Source organism: Agelaius tricolor, unplaced genomic scaffold (genome assembly GCF_023055355.1).
Source record: "Agelaius tricolor isolate 1412-34295 unplaced genomic scaffold, bAgeTri1.0.p SCAF_25, whole genome shotgun sequence".
NCBI classification, from domain to species: Eukaryota; Metazoa; Chordata; class Aves; order Passeriformes; family Icteridae; genus Agelaius; species Agelaius tricolor.
The window spans coordinates 2,719,251-2,741,924 of NW_027269285.1; the positions used below are offsets into that span (position 1 = coordinate 2,719,251).

Genomic DNA, 22,674 nt, shown 5'->3' on the forward strand with positions numbered 1-22,674 from the left:
GGACAGAGGGCACGGGGACAGGGCCCTGCCACCTCCAGCAGTGGATGAACAGGGATTGCATCCATCCATCCCAAAATCCCAAATACAGCACTGCTCTCCTCCTGGCTATGCAGGTGTTTGAGGCAGAGGCAGCAGGAATTGCTGTTTCCCATCCCCTGGATTGGGATAAAAATCCCCTTTGGGATGAAATCCCCTGGATCTCAGGGATTGGCACAGAATAAAGCAGAAACCCGGACCAGCAGCTTTAGTACTTGAAAATTTTATTTTCTCAAATGAGCACCAACACATATTGTAAATATGACAAACAATACGCCTCCCTCTAATACTGAAGAACTATATACAATGTACAAATACATGAAAAGGTGAAAACCAATTATTTGAAAACAAACAATTGCATTTATGACTGAAGCAAATGACCTGAAAGAATATGCCAAAAAAAAAATTAAAATAAGATCAAAGAAATAAAAATATACACAATTTGTAAACACGAGAGCATCCATAGACAGGCTGGTATTGGAAATATTGTCCTTAGTTTTGTCAGTGGGGAAAGCATTCCCATTTCCTTAGGAAGAACAAAACAAAGGATACACACAGTTGTAACGATGAGAACAGCTTATTTGTGGTTGTACCTTACACAATGCCATTCTGCTTGCATTTAAATATGTTGATTTTTGATTTTTTTTTTTTTTTCTGAATTCAAGATGATTTCGTTTCCCCTCTTCTGCTTGTTCTTTTTCACCAGGATTTCTGCAGAAAACCTCTGTCTGACCTGATTGTTTCTGAGCACTGAGGCCTCTCCCGTGGTGGGAAGAGCTCCTTCCCACTGAGCTGAGCTTGGTGTTTGGTGTCCCCTCTTCACCCCAAAACTGCTTCACCTGGAAGCTCCTCCCAAAGCAGGGAAGTGCAGTGAAATGCATGATTCACACACTCTCACAGAGCAGCCAGAAAAATGCACAGAGAGAGAAAGAATTCTCACTTGATCATCACGAGGACAACGGGGTTTGTCTGGCAGGGTTGGTTTTGTTCCTGTGGTGTTTGAAGTTCTCCAAACCCAGAGAATTAAAGAACCTGCAACAGCTCTTGAACAGCTCCTTGCTCAGCAAAACACAGTCCAGTGCTTTGTGCTGTTGGTCCACTTTGGGATAAACAAGAGACCAAGTGAAATAAAAACGAAGGAGGGCGAGAAGGGGGGAGATTAAAGACAGAAAGGAGAACAAAATAAATGAACTTTACTGCCAAGAGAGGTAAACTTTTACTCTAATTTGTTATGTAGCAGCCTGGTTAAAAAAAAAACAACAAACAAAACAACAACAAAAAACCTCCCCTCAAAAATAAAAGCAGGATCCAAAGATTTGTGGTTTAGGTTAAAATCAGCGTTGGGTTCAAAGCTCCATCCTCCATCCCTGCGAATCTGAGGCTGCAGCTCCAGAGCTTCTCACTCCAGCCAGCACTGGTGCAAGGCAAATCCCAGACCTGGATCCCACAAACCAGGGAGAAGTGGGAGCCCCAGGGGCTCTGGGGGATTCCTGCTGGGAGCAAAGGGGGCCTGGCCCCAGGGAAAGGCAGAGGGGACCTGGGGCCCTCCTGAGTGCCTGCAGCCCCTCCCAGCCCAAAACCCCACCACATCCACAGGAAACACGGATCCACTTCAGAGGACAACGTAAATTGGATTTTTTGTTTCCCTTTAAACATATTTTCCAACAAATACAGAAGGAAAACAGGATCATCATAAACAACAACGACAAAAAAAAAAAAAAGTGCTCTCAGGGAGGGGCTCTGAGAAAACAGCACCAAATATATTATTTCTTTAAAAAAAATTAAATATTATTTACAAAAGTATATTTCACAAGGTAATGTCTGGGGGTTATTTTTTCTGCTTTGTATATATTATCATCTGAATATTTCTTACAGGGGTCAGGATTTCACACCAGACAATCCACCAGAGCAAAAACAATTTAAAACTTACTCAAGTCTGAGCTTTGGGGTCGAGGGGGGGATGTAAACTCAAGGGTGCTCACAGCTGCCCAGACCCGAGGCTGGACACCAAAAACAGGAGGAAAACTCAGTGCTGTCCGTGTTTTCCTGAGGCTGCTGCCCATGGAAAGCAGCAGCTCCCATGGGCCACACCTCCCCTTCTCCTGGGAAAAGGCCCCACCTGGCTCAGCTCAGCAGGGAAGTTCTTTGGTTATCTCTGAGTGTGTCCCTCTGTGTCACCAGCACTGATCCCAAATTCCTGCCAGCCCCAGCTCAAGCTGCTCCTGCTCACTGGACACACACGGGAGCTGCACAGGCCCCATTTCTCCTCTCAGCCATCACAGCCACTCCCCAGGGAGCTCTCTGGGTGCTGGGGACAGGCACAGCCACACTGGGCTGCACCAGGGCTCAGGGCCAGGCTCTGAGCACGAGGCTGAACAGGACAAAACCAATTAAAAGCAGATTAAGACCTCGCCCTGTTCAAGCTTGGACTGGTTGCCATTAAAAACCCAACACCTGTGACCAGTAAAAAGCAGCCAGGTCTGATGGGGCATTGTCCTTTTCTGTCCCAGGTGAATGGATAAAACCATTTCCACCTGGCTGGCATTTCTCAGAGCAGCTCTCTGCACAGCCCTGCCTTTTATTCTGCTTTTTGATCAGCAGTCACTCCAAATACCAACATCAAACCACGAGCCCTGCGTGCTCTTCTCAGCCTCACAGGATTTGGGATGATCCCTTACCTCTCCCAGCTCCTTTAAAGGCTCTGTGGAGAATAAAGAGCTCTTTGAAGAGCAGGAATTGCTTCCCACTAGTCAAAACCCAACAAATTGCCATGGATCCTCAATGGAGGGACAGGGAGATGGCACCAGGTCAGTGCCAGAGTCCACAGGACAGCAGGTGCTGTGGGGTTTTTGATTTGTACTGGATTTGTCACTGAGGGAACGTGGCTGGCAGGAGCAGAGACAACCCAAAACAAAAGCTGGAGCAGCTTTACCCAGCCAGAGCAGGAGGGTGAGGGCAGAAGCCACCTCTGCACAGGTTGGTCCCCAACTCCACCTCAATCCTCCACAGCTGTCAAGAGCAGAGCTTTGAGAGAGAACAAAAACAAAACGACCTCTGCTTCACCAGGCTTGGCTTTCAGCACAAGGATCCAACCCTAAACTCCACCCTGATCCCTCAGGAGAGTCTCTGCTCCATTCCCTGCCAAGTGAACATCAAATGACTCCTCCACAGCCCCCTGGGATCGCTCAGGGGTGGGGGCAGTGACTGCAGATCACAGCTCCAAAGCTGCTGCTCCATGAGGAGCCACCACCCCCTCCCTGCACAACACTCCTTCCTTCTGGACTAAGGAAGATTTCCCCCCATGGATTAACCCACTTGAAAGAATTCTGCCAACAAAAAGAAAAATTCACTCGGGGAGAGACAGAACAAGCTCAGCTCAATAGTCCTGGGTTATGCACCAGATACTGGCTGGATGCTGCAGAGCAAACTTCCCATTTCACTTTGGACACAGCTCCCCTGGCACACAGGACACCCCTTCCCCACCATCCCCTCAGGAAGGTGCTCAGGAATCACCAGGGACAAATGGAAATGGGAAGGACTCGTTGTCCCTTGCAGTTCTGACACCCACATGCACCCCTCAAGGCATGGATCATTCCAGGGGTGCTGGGAAATGCTTCATTTCTTATTTTTTTCTTTTTTTCCTTTCCCATTCTTCCCGTGCCTGCAATGGGCTGCTGGGAGTGGGGAAAAGGGGGGAGGATACCTCAGGGATGAAATATCCACCTGTGCAACACAACTGCCACAACTCAGCTCCCTCCTCGCCCCATTTCTGTGCCAGGCTCCCCCAGTGGAGCCTGGCATCCCAGGAAAAGGTTCTCTAACAGCATTTTCCTCCTTGCACTTGTGAAAGATTGGTAAAACACCACCAAGGGTGCTCAGGGGAGGCCAGGAAATCCAGGGGTACCCTCTGCCACTGTTTGTCCCCATCCTCCTCTATGGAATTTCCCCCTCCTTGCCTCACACGTGCCTTTTTTCACCCCTCCACATTTTCTAGGCTGCAGCTCCAGCCTCCTTGTGCCTGAGGTGCTTTTCTCCTCCTCTCTGAAGGGCTCACAGGTCAGGATTTGGTTTCTCCAGCCGTGGGGATGCTCCCCAGGGCCGTGCTCAGCTGGGACCTTCAGCCTCCCTACCCTGAACCAGCGAGGAAAAGGAGAGGCAGGAATCTCTCCAGCCTCCAGCCCTGCCCCCTGCAACAAGGAGTTCATAAACAGCAAACAAAACACAGATTGTGGGGGGAACTGGCTCTGCCTTGGGCTCAGCCAGCTCGGGCTGAGGCTCCACCGATGGATTTGGAGAGAAAACACAACCATGAGGTAACTTCTGTCCTTTCAGACAAGGAGATATTCCTCTGTCCTTCTTAGACAAGTGGATATTTCTCCATCCATTTAGACAAGTGGATGTTTTTCTCTGTCCATTTAACAAGGAGATGGTTTCAAGCCTTGCTTACCCAGGACTGAAAGGAGAAGCACAGCATCACCCTCTGATGGTTCCCCTGCAGGCCCCACCCCTGTCCCACCTTCTCCTGCCCAACCTCGGCGTTGGCAGCACCTGGGAGGTGCCAGGAGAGCCCAGGCCAGGCTGGGTGGAGCTCTGGGCACATGGAATGGCTGTCGGGCATTCGGTGCATTCTCTGAGCCAACAGAACAGAGAGAGAAGCAGCCAGGGTCAACTCACAAACAGATACAAAGCAAAGAGACAGAGAGACAGAAATTTAGAGGCCAGTCACCAATAAAGATGGAGAAGGGTGTGAAGATGCTCCAGGATTGCAGAGCCTCTAAATGCATGGAACCAAGCGTTCAGTCACTCTCTCACTCTTGGGTACAATGTTCGGTTGGGTGGCATCTCTGGCACTGCTGGGCCGGGCTCTGCTCAATCCCAGCCGTTGTCCTTGATCATGTGAGCTAGTTCAATGATGTATTTGCCTTCTTTATACTTCTGGCTGCTTTCAAAAGCGTGTTCCTGAAATAAAATCGAGAGCAGAGTGAGACTGAGGTGGCGTTTGGTGGGAATCGGGTCCTGGATCAGATCTGGGAATGCCGGTGCAAGCCTGAGCCTTGCCCACAAAGCCAACTGCAGGTCCTGGTCCTCCTGTGGGCTCCCAGGAAAACTGTGAGGGGAAAAATCTTAAATCCCGCTTCTGGAATCCCAAATTCTGCCTCTGGAATAGTAAGTCTTGCTCCTAGAATCTGAAATTCTGCTTAAGGAATCCTAGAAATCCTGCTTCTGGAATCCTAAATAGTGAGTCTAGAATACTTAATCCTGCTTCTAGAATCCTAAATAGTGAGTCTAGAATACTTAATCCTGCTTCTGGAATCCCAAATTCTGCCTCTGGAATATTAAATCTTGCTCCTAGAATCTGAAATTCTGCTTATGGAATCCTAAAAATCCTGCTTCTGGAATCCCAAATCCTGCTTCTGGAATATTAAATCTTGCTTCTACAACCCTAAATTCTGCTTCTGGAATATTAAATCATGTTTCTGGAATATTAAATCTTGCTTCTAGAATCCTAAACTCTGCTTCTGGAATCCCAAATCCTGCTTCTGCAATCCCAAATCCTGGAATATCAAACCCTGCTTCTGGAATCCCAAGTCTTGGAATATTAAACCCTGCTGCTGGAACCCTAAATCCTGCTTCTAGAATCTTAAACATTGAGTCTAGAACCCTAAATCCTGCTTCTGGAATCTTAAATCCTGCTTCTGGAATCCCAAACCCTGTGTCTGGAATTCTAAATCCTGATTCTAGAATCCTAAATTGTGAGTCTAGAAGACGAAATCCTGCTTCTGGAATCGCAAATCCTGTTTCTAGAACCTTAAATCCCACTTATAGAATCTTAAATCCTGCTTCTAGAATCCAAAATCCTGTTTCTAGAAACTGAAATTCCACTTCTAGATTCTTAAATCCTGCTTCTAGAATCCTAAACCCTACTTCTAGAAGCTTAAATCCTGCACCAGCTCAGGCACTGGTGAAAACGTTTGGACAAAATTATGTGGGCCTCCAGAAGCAGAAATTAGGATGTAACATTGGATTTTATTGGAAGATAATTGAGTTTTTGAAGAGCAAACAGATAAACTCGTGTTCAACAGCATTTCCAGTAGGAAGGACACAGGATTAATGGAGCATTCTGTTATTCTGATAACATCTACCACAATAATAGAAAAAGGACAGCGTGAACCACAGGACTGAAATTATCCTCATTTATGTTAAATGTCACTGAGGGGGACCCACCAAAACCAGGTGTAAATAAAATAAAGTTAGTGAAAAGAAAGCTAAAAAACAAAGCTGATTCTCTAAATGCAACACACACAAAGGCAGGAGGAAACCAGATGGTCACAGATGAAAACCTGCATTTTTTTTGGGCTCCCAAAATGACCTTTCCACCCCCTCAGCTGCAGCAAAGCTGCCCAGGGGCACAGGCAGGGACACAAATACTCACATATTTCCAGCCCAGCGTGGTTTTGCAGTTTTCACAGTAAATATCTGCCACGGCGTGCAGTCCTGTTAGCAACACCCGCTCCTCTGCAGGGCCACAGCCCACGTTCACTCTGGGACAAAGCACAGATGCTCCATTAGGGCCTTCCCACATCAAGATGCTCCAATAAAGCTGACAAAGATTGCACTGCAGTGTTTGGAAACATGAGCAGGAGGTTCTGAGTTTCCCAGCTGTGCCCAAACAAAGCTCTCTGGCAGCTCCAGAGCAGAATGAAAAGGTAAAGTGGGATTTTTATTCAACTAAAAAACTCAATGAAAGCTTTGAGCAGGAGATTAATAACACTCCAGTCACTTGTGCTAATTAGGCATTTGAGAAAGGTTTTCATTCTCAAATTGATAAAATGGTGCTTTTACTTTCCCAAATGGAAAATTGAAAAATGTGAGTGAAATCAGCAGCTCTGCTGAAACCAGACCAGCAGTGACCTCCCCAAAACTATTTCCAGCCACTGGGAAAACGATGCTTAGTTTTTATGAAGTGCATATTTAGATATCATCTATCTCCACATTTACAAAACTCTGGCTCTCTGGTCCCACTCCATCCTGGGAGAGGAGAATAACTCAGCTCTGATTTCTCAACCCGATGACGAAAAAATTCACCTTTTCCTTGCTGCTTATCTGAAACCCCTACACGACTCAAATATGAATCAGGGGCTATTTCTGCCTCTTTCTCCAGCCATTTGCAGGAAGCTCCCCGCTCCCAGGCAGGGTTTTTCTGAAGGAAATTGGGGTTTTTTTCCCTTTTTCAGGACGGTTTTGCTGGGTCCCCCCCGCGCGCTGGGTACTCACACGGAGTTGAAGAGGTAAGCTCGTCCTTGGCTGCCCTGGAAGGACTGCAAGGCAAGGAAACAAAGCTCAGCTGGCTGCTTGAGAGGAAAGGGGCAGCTGTTCTCCAGCTCCAGCAGCTGCCCCTCTCACAGGACACACCTGCAATTCCCACTGATTCCATACTTTTGGTGTTCGTGGACTTCACTCCTCAGCCTCACCTGAAGGCTGCAGAAATGGGTTTGTGTGGCCATGATATTTTCTGAAAAAGCCTTTCCTTGGGATTTTTCCTCCTGAGAAGCTGAGAGGCCTCAGGAACAAAGTGTACCCAATGGTTATCTGCTGCTGTGGAATGCAGCAGGTGCATCTGGGATTGGTCCATGTGGCTGTTTCTAATTAATGGCCAATCACAGCCCAGCTGGCTCAGACTCTGTCCGAGACACAAACCTTTGTTATTCATTCTTGCTTCTCTATTCTTAGCCAGCCTTCTGATGAAATCCTTTCTTCTATTCTTTTAGTATAGTTTTAATATAATATATATCATAAAATAATAAATCAGCCTTCTGAAACATGGAGTCAGATCCTCATCTCTTCCCTCATCCTCGGACCCCTGTGAGCAATGTCACAGGTCTGAATCTCTTTTCAAATTGCACTTGTGCATGAGTTCTCCTTGGGAACTGCCCAGGGAGCTGCTGACCCGAGCTGAGGGCTGGGATGTGCCTGTGCCAGGAGCTGGGCACACCAACACCACCCAAGGCTCAGCCCTGAGCTGTGTTCAACCTCCCCTTCCCACCGGGAGAGCCTCAGGAGCTGGGGCTAAACCCAGCAGGAGATGGAGAGGAAGCACAGAGCAGCCAGAGCAGCCCAGACAATGCAGGCACATCCTCAGGAGCTGAGAGCAGCACCATGGAGAGGCCGAGTTTGGGGGGATCAGGATCCAGCCTGGCAGGACACTGCAGGCACTGCCAGGGTGCCACATCTGTGCCACCAGCCTGTGACAGAGCCGGGCTGACAGGCACCAAGGGCCACCTGCAATTTTAATGTGCTTTGACAGGCACACACTGAATTAAACATTTGGTGCTTGTGAGCTGGGCTGGGCTGGCTGTGCTCAGGTTACCTTGTGGGACCCCTCAGGGAATGGCTGTACTGAGGGCCTGGGGAAGCCCAAAATCAGCTTTTCTGGACCGTTTATTGCTTCACTTTGCACCTCACCAGGAACCTGAGGTTTTCAGAAAACCACTAAACATTCCAAGGTTGAGGATTGTTGAGGATTTGCAGCTGATGATTTCAGACCAAAAACCCTTAAAAGGAGGGACAATTTTGAGGGAAAAGAGAAACATTCCTGTTTTGCCTCTGGGCCCTTGAACAATGGTCATTTATTTGGTTCAGAGCAACCCCACATCACACAAAACAACCTCTGGGGGTCCCTGCCCTCCTTCCATCACCTGCCCAGCTCCTGCCCCGTGGAGAAGCAGCCACTGACACCTCCTTGGGAAGATCCCCAATTGCAGAAGGATCCTTCCCATGGAGCAGAGGGCAGAAATGCCCGGGGCACCAGGCAGGGAGGCAGTGCCAGCTGCCTGTGAGCTCTGCATGGCACGAGGGCTCTGCCAGCTGAAATCCCTGCCTGGCACACAGCCCTGCCTCCTGCAGGGATAACTGATCTCAGAGGAACCTGAAGCCCAATATTAGGGCACAGAGGAGCCCCTGTGGATGCAGAGAGGACGCCTGAGGCACTGGGGTATCTCTGACTCAGACAAAAGCAGTGCCCTGAGGAATTCCCCTTTTCTTGGGGAGCAATTAAACAGGACACACGGCTCAAGCATGTTTGTGTAATGGCATTTATGGGAGAGGCTTCTTTCCATCCCTCTGCAGCACTCAGGCCCTGTGTTCCTGCTGCCCACACTGAGCCAGCCTGGCTGCCAAACCCAGCCTGCAGCATCCCCGTGAGCTGGGGGCAAAGTGGGACCCCAAAAAATGATTCCCTGCTCAGAAAGGAGGGTCTGAGCAGGAGGGCACTGCCTGTCCCTGCTGCAGCTCTGGGGTAACACGGGGAGGGCGCAGGGATGAAGCACAAAGTCCCACAGCAACCAGAGCAAAATGCAAGCAGATGAAGCTCTCTCAGCATCCAGTGCTTGCCTGTAAATCCTTCTCCAAAAACACCCAGTTTGCCAATAACAGCAACTGTGGGAGCAGAGGTTTTGTTGGTACAGAAATAGGATTTTCTGTTCCTGCTGTACTAAGGTCCGTCTTTAATCAATGACAAACCCAGTCCCATCAGCTCTGCTGGGGCTCACTGGACATTGCTCCCCTCCCAGAGGTGCCTGCCCTTCCTCCCAGCTCAAACCAGTGCTTGAGGGTATCTAAGGGTGGTCACTGGAAAAAAAACCCAAAATCACATTATTTACCCCCTGCCCAAGCAGAGTTTTCAGCAAATCACTGCTCAGCTTCCAGTGCTGTCTCAACAGCCACCCTCCAGCCAGCACAGGGTTGGGCAAAACACATCAAAAGAAGGGATAAAAGTCTGGTAACCACAAGTTCCCCAGAGCATTTGTCCTCTGCAGGACTAAGCTGGCTGTATCTCTATAAAGGTGGCACAGGCAGCTTTTATCTGGGTGCTGTAACCTGAGCATTTCCTGGAGACGTTCCTGCTCTTTGGCACACCAGAAAAACTGGCATATGCTGTAATGGGAACTACAAAATCAGAAAAAAAAACCAAACCCAGGTATATTTATACACAAGCAGATGCTCTTGTATTTGTTTTTGCTGTTTTGTTTGTTTTTTTAAGAGACACACAAAGATTTCCACAACACACTTGATCTGCACTGAAGTGACAGCCAGCAGCCAGACCTACTTTCTGTGCTCTGCATTTTCCCTGTGCAGATTCTCCTGATGCACACTCAGAGGTGCAGCTCAACCCCCCTCCCACTGAAATCCAGGCTCTGAAACAGCTCCTGGCACCACTTTGCAGCTGAGAGAAATGGAAGGGATTTTCTGTGCTTGTTTCCCACTGGAAGCTCCACATGTTCCTCCCTGCCCTGTTCACACTCAGGGTCTGCCTGGGAACTCATCTGGATGTGGCAGCAACACAACCCAACCTCCCCATCCTGTCTGAGCCCTCTCAAAAACCACCTTGAGCTGCTGGGATTGGAGATGCACAACAGCTCAATCCTCCTGACCTGAGCCAGGATCCCTCCCCACCCCTGGGTGCCCAGCAGAGACACCCCAGGAATGTCCCCAGGGGGGAGGCAGAGCCTGGAGTCAGCAGTTTGGGGCAGTTTGGGGCACTTTGAGGCAGTTTGGGGCACTTTGGGGCAGTTTGGGGCAGATCCTCTCTCCTCTGCCAGCAGAAGCTCCATGCTGAGATGCTCTGGCAGCTGCTCTGGTTTAAGAAGCTCCTGCCACCCAATTTACAGCCACGTTACAGCCCCTCAGCTGTGCTGGTCCCAAATTAGAGCAGTGAAATGAAATAATTCTTTTAAAAACCAGATTTTTTTTTTGAGGGAAATGGCTTTTCCCTCTTTGCCCTGTGAGCCAGTGACAGGCCAGTCCCAGGGAGAACAGGGAATTCTCTAAATGTGCTGGTAGAGCACAGCACTGCAGCTCTGCTGAAGCAGCCACAGCCAGATCCTGCCTGCAGGACCCTGAGTCTGCTCTGATCAGCAGCCAGGCCCTTGGGAGCTGTTGGGGTAAATCCATTTGTTATCTCTGCTCTGAGCCCCAGAACCCAGAGCTCTGAGCATGGAGCATGGCTCAGAGCCATGCAGGGAAGGGCTGTGCCTCCCCACCACCCCTGCCCCACACCTCCAGAGCTTTGCTCTGGCTCATTCCCCTCTCTGCTGGCTGCTGCAGAGCCAGGAGGGAGCTCTGACATCCCACCAGGGATTCCAGGGAAAGGCACAAACTCTGGGAGCACCTGCAGCTCCTCCCTTCAGCAGCTCCACTCCCTGAACCATGGCAGAATGAACACCCCGGGTCTTTGTGATGCTGTCTGACAATGGGCTAAACAAAAAGAGCTGCTGGAATCATCTGGAAAAAGGGGAAGCAGCTGCCAGGGCTAAAAGGCTGCAGGGTGATGCTGGTTCCCTGCAGACTGCAGCAGAGAAATCCTGCCCACCTGTATCCAGCTTTAAACAAATCCTGCTCACCTGTATCCAGCTTTGAACAGATCTTGCCCACCTGTGTCCAGCTTTAAACAAATCCTGCTCACCTGTGCCCAGCTTTGAACAGACCCTGCCCACCTGTGTCCAGCTTTGAACAGACCCTGCCCACCTGTGCCCAGCTTTGAACAGACCCTGCTCACCTGTGCCCAGCTTTGAACAGATCCCCCTCACCTGTGCCCAGCTTTGAACAGATCCCCCTCACCTGTATCCAGCTTTGAACAGATCCCCCTCACCTGTGTCCAGCTTTGAACAGATCCCCCTCACCTGTGCCCAGCTTTGAACAGATCCCCCTCACCTGTGTCCAGCTTTGAACAGATCCCCCTCACCTGTGTCCAGCTGGCAGCTTTGAACAACCCCATAGAACAGAAATTAAAAAGCAACTGGTCCCAAAGAGGTCCAAGAGGGGAAGGGAACAGCGTGTGCCCCTTCCCAGGCTGCTCCTGAAACAATTCCCACTGCAGGGATGCAAAGGGAGCTGAGGGTCAGTGAGGGCTGGCAGTGCCAGGAGGAGCCCAAACGAGCCCAGAACCAGGGTTTTCCAAAAGGAAGGTGTTCCCTGTGCTATCCCACAGGGCAGTGCTGCAGTGAGAGAAGGGATGTTACAAACCCTGGGGCACTGAGGAATCCACACAAGGATCTCTCCAGAGAGATTTGGGATCTCTGATTCCCCAACTTTGGGGTCTGAGTTCCTACAGCCACAGCACAGCACTGACTGTCAGATTTACCTCTTCCCACTGCTGATCTAACCCTAAACACCCAAGGAGGGGAGGTTCTCATAAAATACAGCTTGAACAGGGAGAGGAGACCTGCAAGTAACACAAAATGTGGTGTCAATATAACCTGAGAGGAGCCTGAGCACCAAGATGTGCCCCAAACCCAGATTCCTGTGCTCATGCATTAATCCCAATTCCCACCTGCTGCTTTCCAGCACCCCATAGCAAGCTCAGCCTTTGTGGCACCTTCCAAGCCTGATTGGATTTAATTTGATTAAAGAGATGAGCCCTGGAAGGTGTAGCAAGGAGAAAAACGGAAAATAAAAACTGTGCAAATTCCTGCTGCAGATTGCAGGCTCTGCCCAGCCATTCCAAGCATCCCCTCACATCACACTCAGCGTTTCCCAGGGGAGCAGGAGCTCAATTGCTCGGTCCCTGAACCCACAGAGGCCTCTCAGGGTTCATTAATTCCTCACAGAGGGGGCAGGCCATGATCAGATTGAACAGATTCAATTCTGCTCTGATGCCACCAGACACAGACCCACACCAAGGGAACAGTTCCATTATGGCACCTCCTGCCCAGATGTGACCTCCCCCTGCTCCAGCTGCATTCCTGAGCTTTAATTGAGTTTTACCACGGGTCCTTAATGCTATTTAAAGCCCAAAGTCGATATGGAATTAGTGGACCAAACTCATCTCTGAAATAATTCAATTAATTCAGCGTGGCCTTTATTCCCCTGCAGTTTGTGTTGCTGTGCAAAAGCTCAGGGAACAACCAGGGTCTGCTGCATTCCAGGCCCAGAGCAGCTCCAGATTTTGTGGCTCAGGTGGTGCAGGAAGGGGCACAGATGAAAGGCTTTTTGTCTGGTTTTATTCATTTCATTGCAAGTTTTTATTCTGCCTTTTATTGATCCAACCCCCAGCCCTAGAATCCACAAGAACCCTTGGGCTCTGAAATCCCAGTGTTCAGTGCCACACAACAGCCTCCTGCTCCTAAAACCCTTGGGCAGATTTAAGGAATTCTTAAAGGGCAAATTTAAGGAATTCTCATTTTAAAATTCTTTTCAATAAGGACTTTTTTGGTCCAGTTTGGTTTGGTTTGGTTTTCAAAGGGAGATTCTCTCATGCTGTCACATTTCTGGGCGCTGGAGCCCAGAAAAATCCAAATTTTCACAAGATTCCCCAGAAATGCTGAAATATCAGGAAGCACAGTGGGCACCCAGCATTATCCCTGGAATGTCAGTGCTGCCCAGGAAGATGGAGGGATTTAAACGGGTCAGGATCCAGGGGCACATTCCCAGTGATTGATCCATACCCAGAGGGCAGGGCAGGGGATTTCTCTCTAAGGGGAAATTTTATATTTCAGTTGCAGAAGGGAGAAAGAGAATTTCTTCTGAGGCTCTGCAATTAATGAAGAGCAGCACTCAGGGAAATACAAATTCCCTAAAATCGAGGGGAAGGTTTTTCCTTGAGCACTTGGGTTTCTGACACAGATGAAAACACGGCTCTGCTGAGCTAAATCCTGAGCCAAACCCTATAAAAATGCCAAAATTCACAGAATAGTTGCAAACTGCTCTGTCCCCTTGTCCCTGCCAGCCTGTCCTGACTCACTTCAAGCCCAGCACTGAATTTTCCTCCTGTTATCACAAGCCCTGTGCTGTTCCCCCTCCTCCCTGAAGCCCTGAGCTCCTGGACTCTGTTATTCTTATTTATTTTTAAATGAGTTTCCAGCTCACAGACTTCAAAGTGAAATTTCAAAATGCAAATGGCTGAAGGCACAAACTACTGAAGGCAAATAAAAGAAAACCCATCAGATTTATGACTTCCATAAAACTTCACAATATTTTGGGCCTTCTCTTGTGATTTTCACAGTCTCTGGTTGCCGTTGTGCTTCAAAACTTGACTTTGAGATGAAAAAGGATGGAAATACTGTGGGGAGAAAGAGCAGATGGAGTGTTTACTATTAAAAGCAATCACTCCAGTTTACTTAGGGGCAGAGCAAAGCAGAGCAGAAATGTGGGAGTGTGGATGCCAGGAGAGGAGGGAGCCTGGGCACTGCTCAGCCCTGGTCCCTGCACTGCCCTGCCTCATTCCCAACAGGCACCAACATTCCCAGAGCTGGGGTGGGTTTGGCACCTCTGGCGCTTCAGTCACCACTTACATTTGCCATGAAGAAGGGAAATATGGAGAGAATTTTGTTATTTACTGTGAAAAACCACAGCAGGTCACCATCAAGCCCTTTCTGGGTGCACAGGGGTGAAAAATGTAATTTTTGCTGTGGGTTTTATCCCCCACTTTTGAGTGCTGCTGTTTTCCTCTAGGCTCAAAGCATCCACCCAACCCAGCCATTTGAAAAAGCAGTGGCAGTGGGGAGAATCAAGCCTTTTATTTCCACATTAATTATTGCTGCTGCATGGGTTTTGGAGATAAACACAGAGCTGGGATGGAAGATGGAAAGTGCTAATGCAACAAGTTATTTAATTAGCAGCATAATAGTGAGTGTGCACGTATCAGTGGAGCACTGTTTACCATTAATGCAGCCCATAATAGCAGCAGTGCTGACACTGAGGGCAGGCTGGCTTCTCAGCAAAAGCAGATTTGTCCAGGGCAGCAGCTCCCCTGTGTCCCTGGGCAAGATCCACTGCAGGGAAATGAAGGCACCAAACTGGCTGAGAATTTCACCACTTATTGAAATTCTCATTCATTTATTGATCCATCACCTAAATTCTCAATACTTGTGTCTTGTCAAAAGAAGTTTTGATACTAAAATTTCTTTTATTACTGAGGATTCGTCCTCAGAGCTGAGCTGGAATCAGATTTTAACTCTGATTTTAACTCTCCCAATTTCAGGCATCCAGCCTCAGTTTCTACCTTTGTTACTGCTGCTTATCCCAACAGCTGTGACTCCAGGGTTGCATTTTAAGAGTGGGCAAAGTTTCCTTTCAGCCTGAGCCTCAGCCCCTGCCCGTTCTGGTGCTGCTGGGTGAGCAGAGCTGCAGAGGATTCCTGCAGGGATGCGCTGCTGCCTGCCAGGCACAACAGCTCCCTGTGGAACCCTCAGGCAGCACTTCCTGCTGCTCTGAAATGGAAATTATCCCCAGGCACTCCTCAGGGTCTTCTCCCCACGGGCAGCAGCTGGGAAAAGCCCCCCCTGTGCTGCCCCCATGGTTTTGTGTGATTAAATTAAATTACAGATTAAACCAGAGCTCTGTGCTGTTCCTGGGCTGCTCTAACCAGGATAAATCAGATTAAAGCCACACACCTGCAAGGGAAATTCCCAGGGCAGCTCCCCCCAGGAGCAGCCCTGGGTTCTGCTGGAATTCCCTCCTTTTCCAAGAGCTGGAGCTCCCGGGAGGGCTCAGACCTCACCAGCTCCCAGCTCCAGGTGTTGAGGATTTGCAGCAGCTGCAGCAAAAACCCTGATGATTCAACTGCCCTTCCTCCCTGGCAGCTCCCTGGATAATAAATGGGAACAATATTTTATTTATGCCCAGGTCATCAATTCTAAGGCAGAGGAAGCAGCAGATGAAAGGAGAGCTGTTTCCATGAAGAAAGTGATGGATTAGAAAAATCCATTTTTACCTTGTTCCTCCTTCTTGACAGGGAATTCTAAACTCTTGTTGATTTATTACCTTTTTCCTCCTTCTTTTGGATCAGAATGAAATATTTTAAAAATCACACAGCAGTTAATTGCTGCATAAACACAATTATGCAAGGAGGTACAAATTACCTTGGGCTTTTTCTATTAACCAACCATATCCTGACTAAATAAAAACAACCTGACCCCGACTCTCTTCAATCCCATCATGGACAGCAGGATCTGAGGGAACACTTGCAGGGTAAAGCCCAGAGGAAGCAATTCCACACAGGACAGAAGGATTTCATTGAAGTGGCTGCGTTACAGAATGGGCACCACAAATTCTCCTTCCCCAGCTCGGGTTTCACATCCTGGCTTCTCCCTGCAAAGGGCACTCCTTGTTTGTTTGTTTGTTTGTTTGTTTGTTTATTCCCTCCCAAACACGGAGCTGAGGGACTCAAATGACAACCCCAGACCCTCTGCCCTCCTCCCTGCCCACAAAGGGTTCTGGGGATGGATTTGTCTGGAAAAGCCAAATCCAGGCTGCCCCTCCTGCTGAAAAGCTGGAGGAAAAGCTCTGATGAGACATTGTTCTACTGAGCACCGAAATCCTCTCGACCTGCATTTCATTTTAAACTCGATGGAAGCCAAGAATTACAAGGTGCCTTCCCCCTCACGTTCACAGCACTGAAATGGGAGCTAAAAAATCTCATAATGACTTTTCCCGGAGCTGCTTTGCTGTTTATCACTCACTGCTTGAACTCCAATATTTGCAATTAAGAGCAAGTTCTGAATAATGCCTGGAAGTGGCAAATTCATTAGGGAACAAGAGCTGGAAAGCAGGATCCAAAAGCTGCTGGACAGCTTCTAGAAATGTGCACAAAATGGGTAAATCTGGTGCATGAAGAGCTCATAGCAAATAAATGAACAGGAGATTTCTGTGCAGTGCTGAGCCACTGAGACTGATGCAATTATGAAATGTGGGAGCTGAAAAGATGCTGCTGCAGAGTCTGAGGCTGCAACAATGAGACCAGCTCTGTTTCCATCCCCAAAAAAGAGATTGAAATGCTAAAAAAATGTAGAAGAGAACCACAAAAATTATGTGAAACTGGAAAAAATCAGATTGCACCATGACAGAGCTGAATCTCTTTAAGTCTGTCCAAAAACTGATCAAGAGTGACTTTGGTTACTGCAGACCTTTCCTAGGAGAAGAGCAGGGGCTGGAGATGTATTTTATTAGCAAAAGAAATAAAATAATGGCCATTGGCAAGAAGCACGAGTCAGACAAACCTAAATCCAAAGTCTCTGATTTTTAATAGTAAGGATGGAAAAAGATGACCAAAGGGAGCAGGGAATTTCATCTCCTGAAGCCTTCAAATGGAGACCAAATGCTTTTCCTGAAGGAATTGCTGCAAGCCTGGTGAAACCCACAGAGGAGCTCAGGGGTGAGGATGGGATGGCTCCTCCTGGCCTCATTACTGTGGAGCTGGGAACTTCAATTCATGTTTGGGAAGGAACAAAATCTACTTTAAAGCACGAATAAAACCTGTGTGATGCAAACCAAGAGCTTTTTTTACCCTTGAGAAGGGAATACCCCTCTCACCTCATACGCTGGTTTTTGCTATGATGGAAATGCAGGATTTTCATCAGACGTGTCTTGGGCACTTATTAAAGGCCTCTTTTTCCATTAGGTTAAAGATTACCTCGTTGTAATTTCACATTTATTGTTCTGCCTTGTGTGCACGCTGCCCCCAGCCAGCAAATATCCTCACATCTTCAAAGTGAACTGAACTACAAATATCAGCTGGCTCCTGAGAAGCAGAGCCCTAAAGAACATTAAACACTGCCTTGTCCACATAAAAGAAAGGAAAAAAAGCAAAGAGCCAAACCAAAAAACCAAAAACTGCTGCTCCTTTCACCAAAAAACCAAAAACTGCTGCTCCTTTCACCAAAAAACCAAAAACTGCTGCTCCTTTCACCAAAAAAACCAAAAATTGCTGCTCCTTTCACCAAAAATCCAAAAACTGCTGCTCCTTTCACCAAAAATCCAAAAACTGCTGCTCCTTTCACCAAAAATCCAAAAAACTGCTGTTCCTTTCACCAAAAATCCAAAAACTGCTGCTCCTTTCAGCAAAAAACCAAAACTGCTGCTCCTTTCACCAAAAAACCAAAACCTGCTGCTCCTTTCACCAAAAAACCCAAAACTGCTGCTCCTTTCACCTGTGTGTGGTGCCCCAATGCTCCCATCAGCTGAATTCATCCCCAGCTTCTGTGGAAGCACCAAAGCCTCAAATCCTTTTCAGAAACTCCAAGATGGAGCAAAGTTTGATGCTTCCAAGGAGCCATAAATCTCCCCAAGAGCTGCAGAACCACCAGGCTCAGGCCCCAGCAGCCAGGAAAGAGAGGCCACAAGGATTGGGAGGGAATTTTCCCGATCGAGAAGATCAAAAAGAGCTTCCAAGTGCTCCCTCATTAACAACCGGGCCCCAAATGAGAGAGTCAGGCACACAGGAGTCCTGGATTTCTCCTAAATTCTCAGCCTGGAGGAGCTGCAGCCTTTTGTGCTGAAGAATTTCCCATTCATGTTCAGCTGAGGTTCCATGCAGACATCAAAGGAAAACATTGAATTTCCCCGGCAAGCCTCGGGCTAACTTCAGAGGATACATCACTGAGTAATGTTTAGCAGTTGGATCACAGTTAATTCAGGGGAAAAAAAGAAACTGCAGGGCGCCCACAGGACATTCTCCACATATTTCCATAATCAGGGACATTTCTGCTGAATTACTGCTCACATAGCACAAAAAAAATCAGCACCCAAGACACTCGGTGGCATCTTTGGCCTGGATCTTTCTGCTCTTGTTCCCATCCTCCTTTAAGGGCACCAAGCACACGTGGATTCCAACAGAAAGAGCTGAAATAACTCAGGGTAGGTAGAAATCAGCATCACCCCTGCCGGTCTGAGAACTTTGTTTAACTTTACTTGGTAAATGTCTATTTTGTTGGCTGTTCCCCACAGGCCCCAACAGAAAATGATGGAAAAGAAAAACTCCCGTGTCTCCTTCCTGGAGACACTGATGATGGAATATATATTTTTCTCAAACATTCTAAAAGCCATGGGATGTTGTGCCTGTAACAAGAAGTACCTTTCACTTATTTTTTTGGCATTGAAATGTGATTTTTAAGTACGGTTGCCTGGCACGGTGATTTTGTTTATACATTAAAACCAAAGAGGATTGGGACAGCCTGTACTAATTTGGAGGAGCAGACAGGACCTGCTCCAAAACCCTCCAAGCAGCATTTTTCAGGTGGGGAAAAGGAGGAACAAAGACATCCAGTGACTTCCTCAAGGTCACACAGGAATCTGTTGCAGGGCAGGGTTGAGTTCCCAAAGTCTCAGCCCACTTATGCACTGGAAAAAGCAGTGAAACAAGAGTATGTACTAAATTTGGCACAGCCTTTTAAATGATGCATTGCTCCAAGGGAACAAGAACCTCCACTCATGCTAAGCCAGACACCAAAGGAACACAGAAAGGAAAACTACTCACTCCACCCAATTTATCTGATCACCTTAATATTTCCTAAGTCAATAAGGCCTTTCTTGGCCAGACAGTCCAACCTACAATTTAGATCCTGTTACAAAATCAGACACACTAAACCACTTTCTCCCTCAGGCTGCAGGAGATAAAAGGCCAAGTAAGCAACATTTTGGTAACTGGCTTCATGTAACAGCTTTGGATTTTCTTAAAAGCCTCAGCATCGATTGTTTCCTTTAAATAGCAATGGTTTATTGAGAAACCTTCTACCCCTTTTAAAGCACAAGCTTTTCCTGAAGTAGAGAAGGAGCAAAACCTGTCCTGCCAAGGCACATTTGCCCAGGAGTTTTGGATACCTGGTGCTGGCAAAAACACTTTGAAGCCAGAGTTAAGTTAACGCTGGTGCTGAAGGGCTGAGAGGGGAAACTTGGGAGATGGAGAGGGAATGAAGCAAGAACAATCCTGGGATTCAGCTCCAGTTGTGTTTCATCCAACAGCTCCAGCCAGGGCTGCAACTTGTGAGCATCCAGAGGAGCTAAAAAGCTCCTGGAGTGCAGAGCAGCCCAGCTCTGCTGTGGTCTCTGCACAGCTCGGGGCAAAAGGAGCACAGGAATTCATTTCATGGAGGCAAATCACCAGCACCCTGCTGTTACATAAAAGCCTCTTTTGTGGGGAATGGTTCCAAGGATGGAGTCATTGGGGCTGCTTGGATCCCATGGCACAGTCAGGTTCACCATGAGCTGCAGCTGCTCCCGTTTTTGCAGAGTCTCCCACTCCCTTTTCCATCCCTGTTCCTCCCTTTTCCTCTGCCACGTTTCCATGTGGGAAACCAGCACAGCAACTGCAGTGCCTGCTTCAGGGATGTGAACACAAGGCTGTGATGAAAGGACTGAAACATCTCCCGGAGCCCTTCTGCAAACTGAGCTCAAACAGATAAAAAAGCCACTATTTCAGTTTGCCTGGGAAAGTTCCTCTACGTTTGGGAGCCCCTTGAGGCAGGGACTGCCCTTCTGTTCTGTCAAACACCATTTGTACAAGCCACGATTGCACAACTACTTTTATAAGGTTTCCAATTATACAAAGAATGTGTTTTTATTCATGTTTACAACCCTGAGAAACAAACCCTGAAACCCCAAACCTTTTGCATTCAAATTCCATGACCTGCTGGTGGTTCCACCAACGACGTGGTCCCAACTATTAATCCACACCTTGGCCTAGAATGAACTTTTAGAAGGAGCAGATCCCAGAGCACACTGGAATTAACACTTCCAAAAGTCACATTGTGCTTCCCTCCTTCCCCTCTCCTGTCCATATTTTAGCAGTCAGCATTCCTGGGCAGCTTCTGGGCTAGAAGCTCAAATTCCAAGCAGTTGGCAGCACTGGCATTGCCCTGCTGGGAGCTCCTTAACCTGCAGAGCTGGCTGCACTGGAGCATGGACCTGGAACAAGGAGGGGAAGGAAGCACCAAAGGTGAAAGCACTGGGAATGTACAGCCTTGTTTTTCCTTGGCTGGGGACCAGCTGTGTCAAGAAACAAAAGCAGAGCACAAACTTTAATCTACTGTAAAAACAGCAAGTAAAACAAGCCTCCTTCCTCAGCCAGTAAAGCATTTTCTGTATCCCAACACAACATCCAGGGCACCAAATAAAAATCCAGGGAGTCACTGCCCCATCCCAAGTGGGCACAGGAGCCTGGAGTCACCCAGCTGGCCCAAAGGTGAAGCAATTTCACCTCCAGGGCACAGATGCTGCTGCATTTGCACTTCAAACCCCTTTCCAAGGGGCACAGCCCCTCTGTCCCTGGTGATCCAAGAAGCTGAACTATTCCAGCTGCACACACAGAGCTCACAGCACCATTTCCACTCAGCCCAGCTCACACATCTCTGGCTGTGGCTGTTTTTTCTGAGCACAGATTTTATAAGCTGAACAAACTTGATGGAACAGTTATTCCAAGGCAGCTGAGCCCTGGGAGCTGACCACAGCCAGGCTCCAGCACACGCTGGGAAGGTTTCATTCTCCCACTTCAGAACAGGCTCCTGCTCCTTCTGCATCAAAACACTCTTACTGGTCTGAGAGCTTTGAATTTAGCTTATCCCAACAGCCCTCAGGAGCTGGAAGGGACTGATCAGGATCACTGAGCCCAACCCCAGCACACCCCAACAATCCCACCCTGTGCCTGAGACCAAACCCTGGGGAGTCCCTCTCAGTGTTCCAGCAACCTGGGGATGAAAACCTTTTCCTGACACCAACTGAACCTGCCCTGACTCAGCTCAAGCCATTCCCTGGTCATGAGAGAGGAGAGATCAGCACACTTGTGAGCATGGTGAAGACCCCAAGCACTTAACACAAAACCAGCTGGGCAAGGCCAAGCACTTCCACAGCCACTGATGTGCAACGTTGTAGTATTTGCAGGGAGAAATGATGCATCTGACTCCATCTTATCAGAAGGCTAATTAATTACTTTATTATACTGTATTATTCTATACCATATTACATTATATTACATTACATGTAAACTGAATCTGCCAAGCACTCAGCTCTGCACACACTGCACAGAATCTCATGACTGTCACCCTCAGTCCTGACACACACACACACACACACACCTGGCCCTGACAGGCCAAGGAACCAAAAACCATCTCTGTGGGTAACCAATCTCCATAGTGCATTCTACTTTTGCACAAACACAGGCACAGCAATGAGATAAGAATATTCCTGGGAAGAATTGTGCCTTGCTTTTCTCTGTGAAGAGAAATGTGGGGCTGCACACTGGGCCCTGACAGGCCAAGGAACCAAAACACCATCACTGTGGGTGAACAACCTCCATATTGCATTCTACTTTTGCACAAACACAGGCACAGCAAATAATAATTGTTTTTCCTTTCTCTGAGGTTCAGAGGATGTGAATCTCAGAAATATTCCTGGGAAGAATTGTGCCTTGCTTTTTCTCTGTGAAGAGAAATGTAGGGGTTGCACACTTGGCCCTGACAGGCCAAGGAACCAAAACACCATCACTGTGGGTAAACAACCTCCATATTGCATTCTAGTTTTGCACAAACACAGGCACAGCAAATAAGAATTGGTTTTCCTTTCTCTGAGGTTCAGAGGATGTGAATCTCAGAAATATTCCTGGGAAGAATTGTGCCTTGCTTTTTCTCTGTGAAGAGAAATGTGGGGCTGCACACTCGGCCCTGAACCAAGGAACCAAAACACCATCACTCCATATTGCATTCTAGTTTTGCACAAACACAGGCACAGCAAATGAGATAAGAATTTTTTTTTCCTTTCTCTGAGGTTCAGAGGATGTGAATCTCAGAAACATTCTTGGGAAGAATTGTGCCTTGCTGTGATGAGAAACGCGCTGGCACAACGTGAGGGAACCATCGGCTCCAGGGAGCCCCT

The 22,674-nt window shown here is 48.0% G+C and overlaps 1 protein-coding gene and 1 long non-coding RNA gene across 2 annotated transcripts in view; both read right to left on the bottom strand.

Annotated features, from left to right (window-relative positions):
* Positions 1 to 243: 243 nt before the first annotated feature.
* Positions 244 to 22,674, bottom strand: part of YPEL2 (yippee like 2) — a 34,041-nt gene continuing 11,610 nt past the window's right edge. The window contains exons 3-5 of the mRNA XM_071447965.1: positions 7,312 to 7,355; positions 6,470 to 6,578; positions 244 to 4,995 (exon numbers count right to left, since the gene is read on the bottom strand). Coding sequence (XP_071304066.1) covers positions 4,906 to 4,995; positions 6,470 to 6,578; positions 7,312 to 7,355 — 243 coding nt within the window. The 3' untranslated portion in view covers positions 244 to 4,905. The remainder of the gene's footprint in view (positions 4,996 to 6,469; positions 6,579 to 7,311; positions 7,356 to 22,674) is intronic.
* Positions 10,016 to 22,670, bottom strand: LOC139600090 (uncharacterized). Its single transcript, XR_011682409.1, has 2 exons — positions 22,302 to 22,670; positions 10,016 to 22,078 (listed from the first exon to the last, which is right to left on the bottom strand). It is a non-coding gene; the product is annotated as an uncharacterized lncRNA (long non-coding RNA).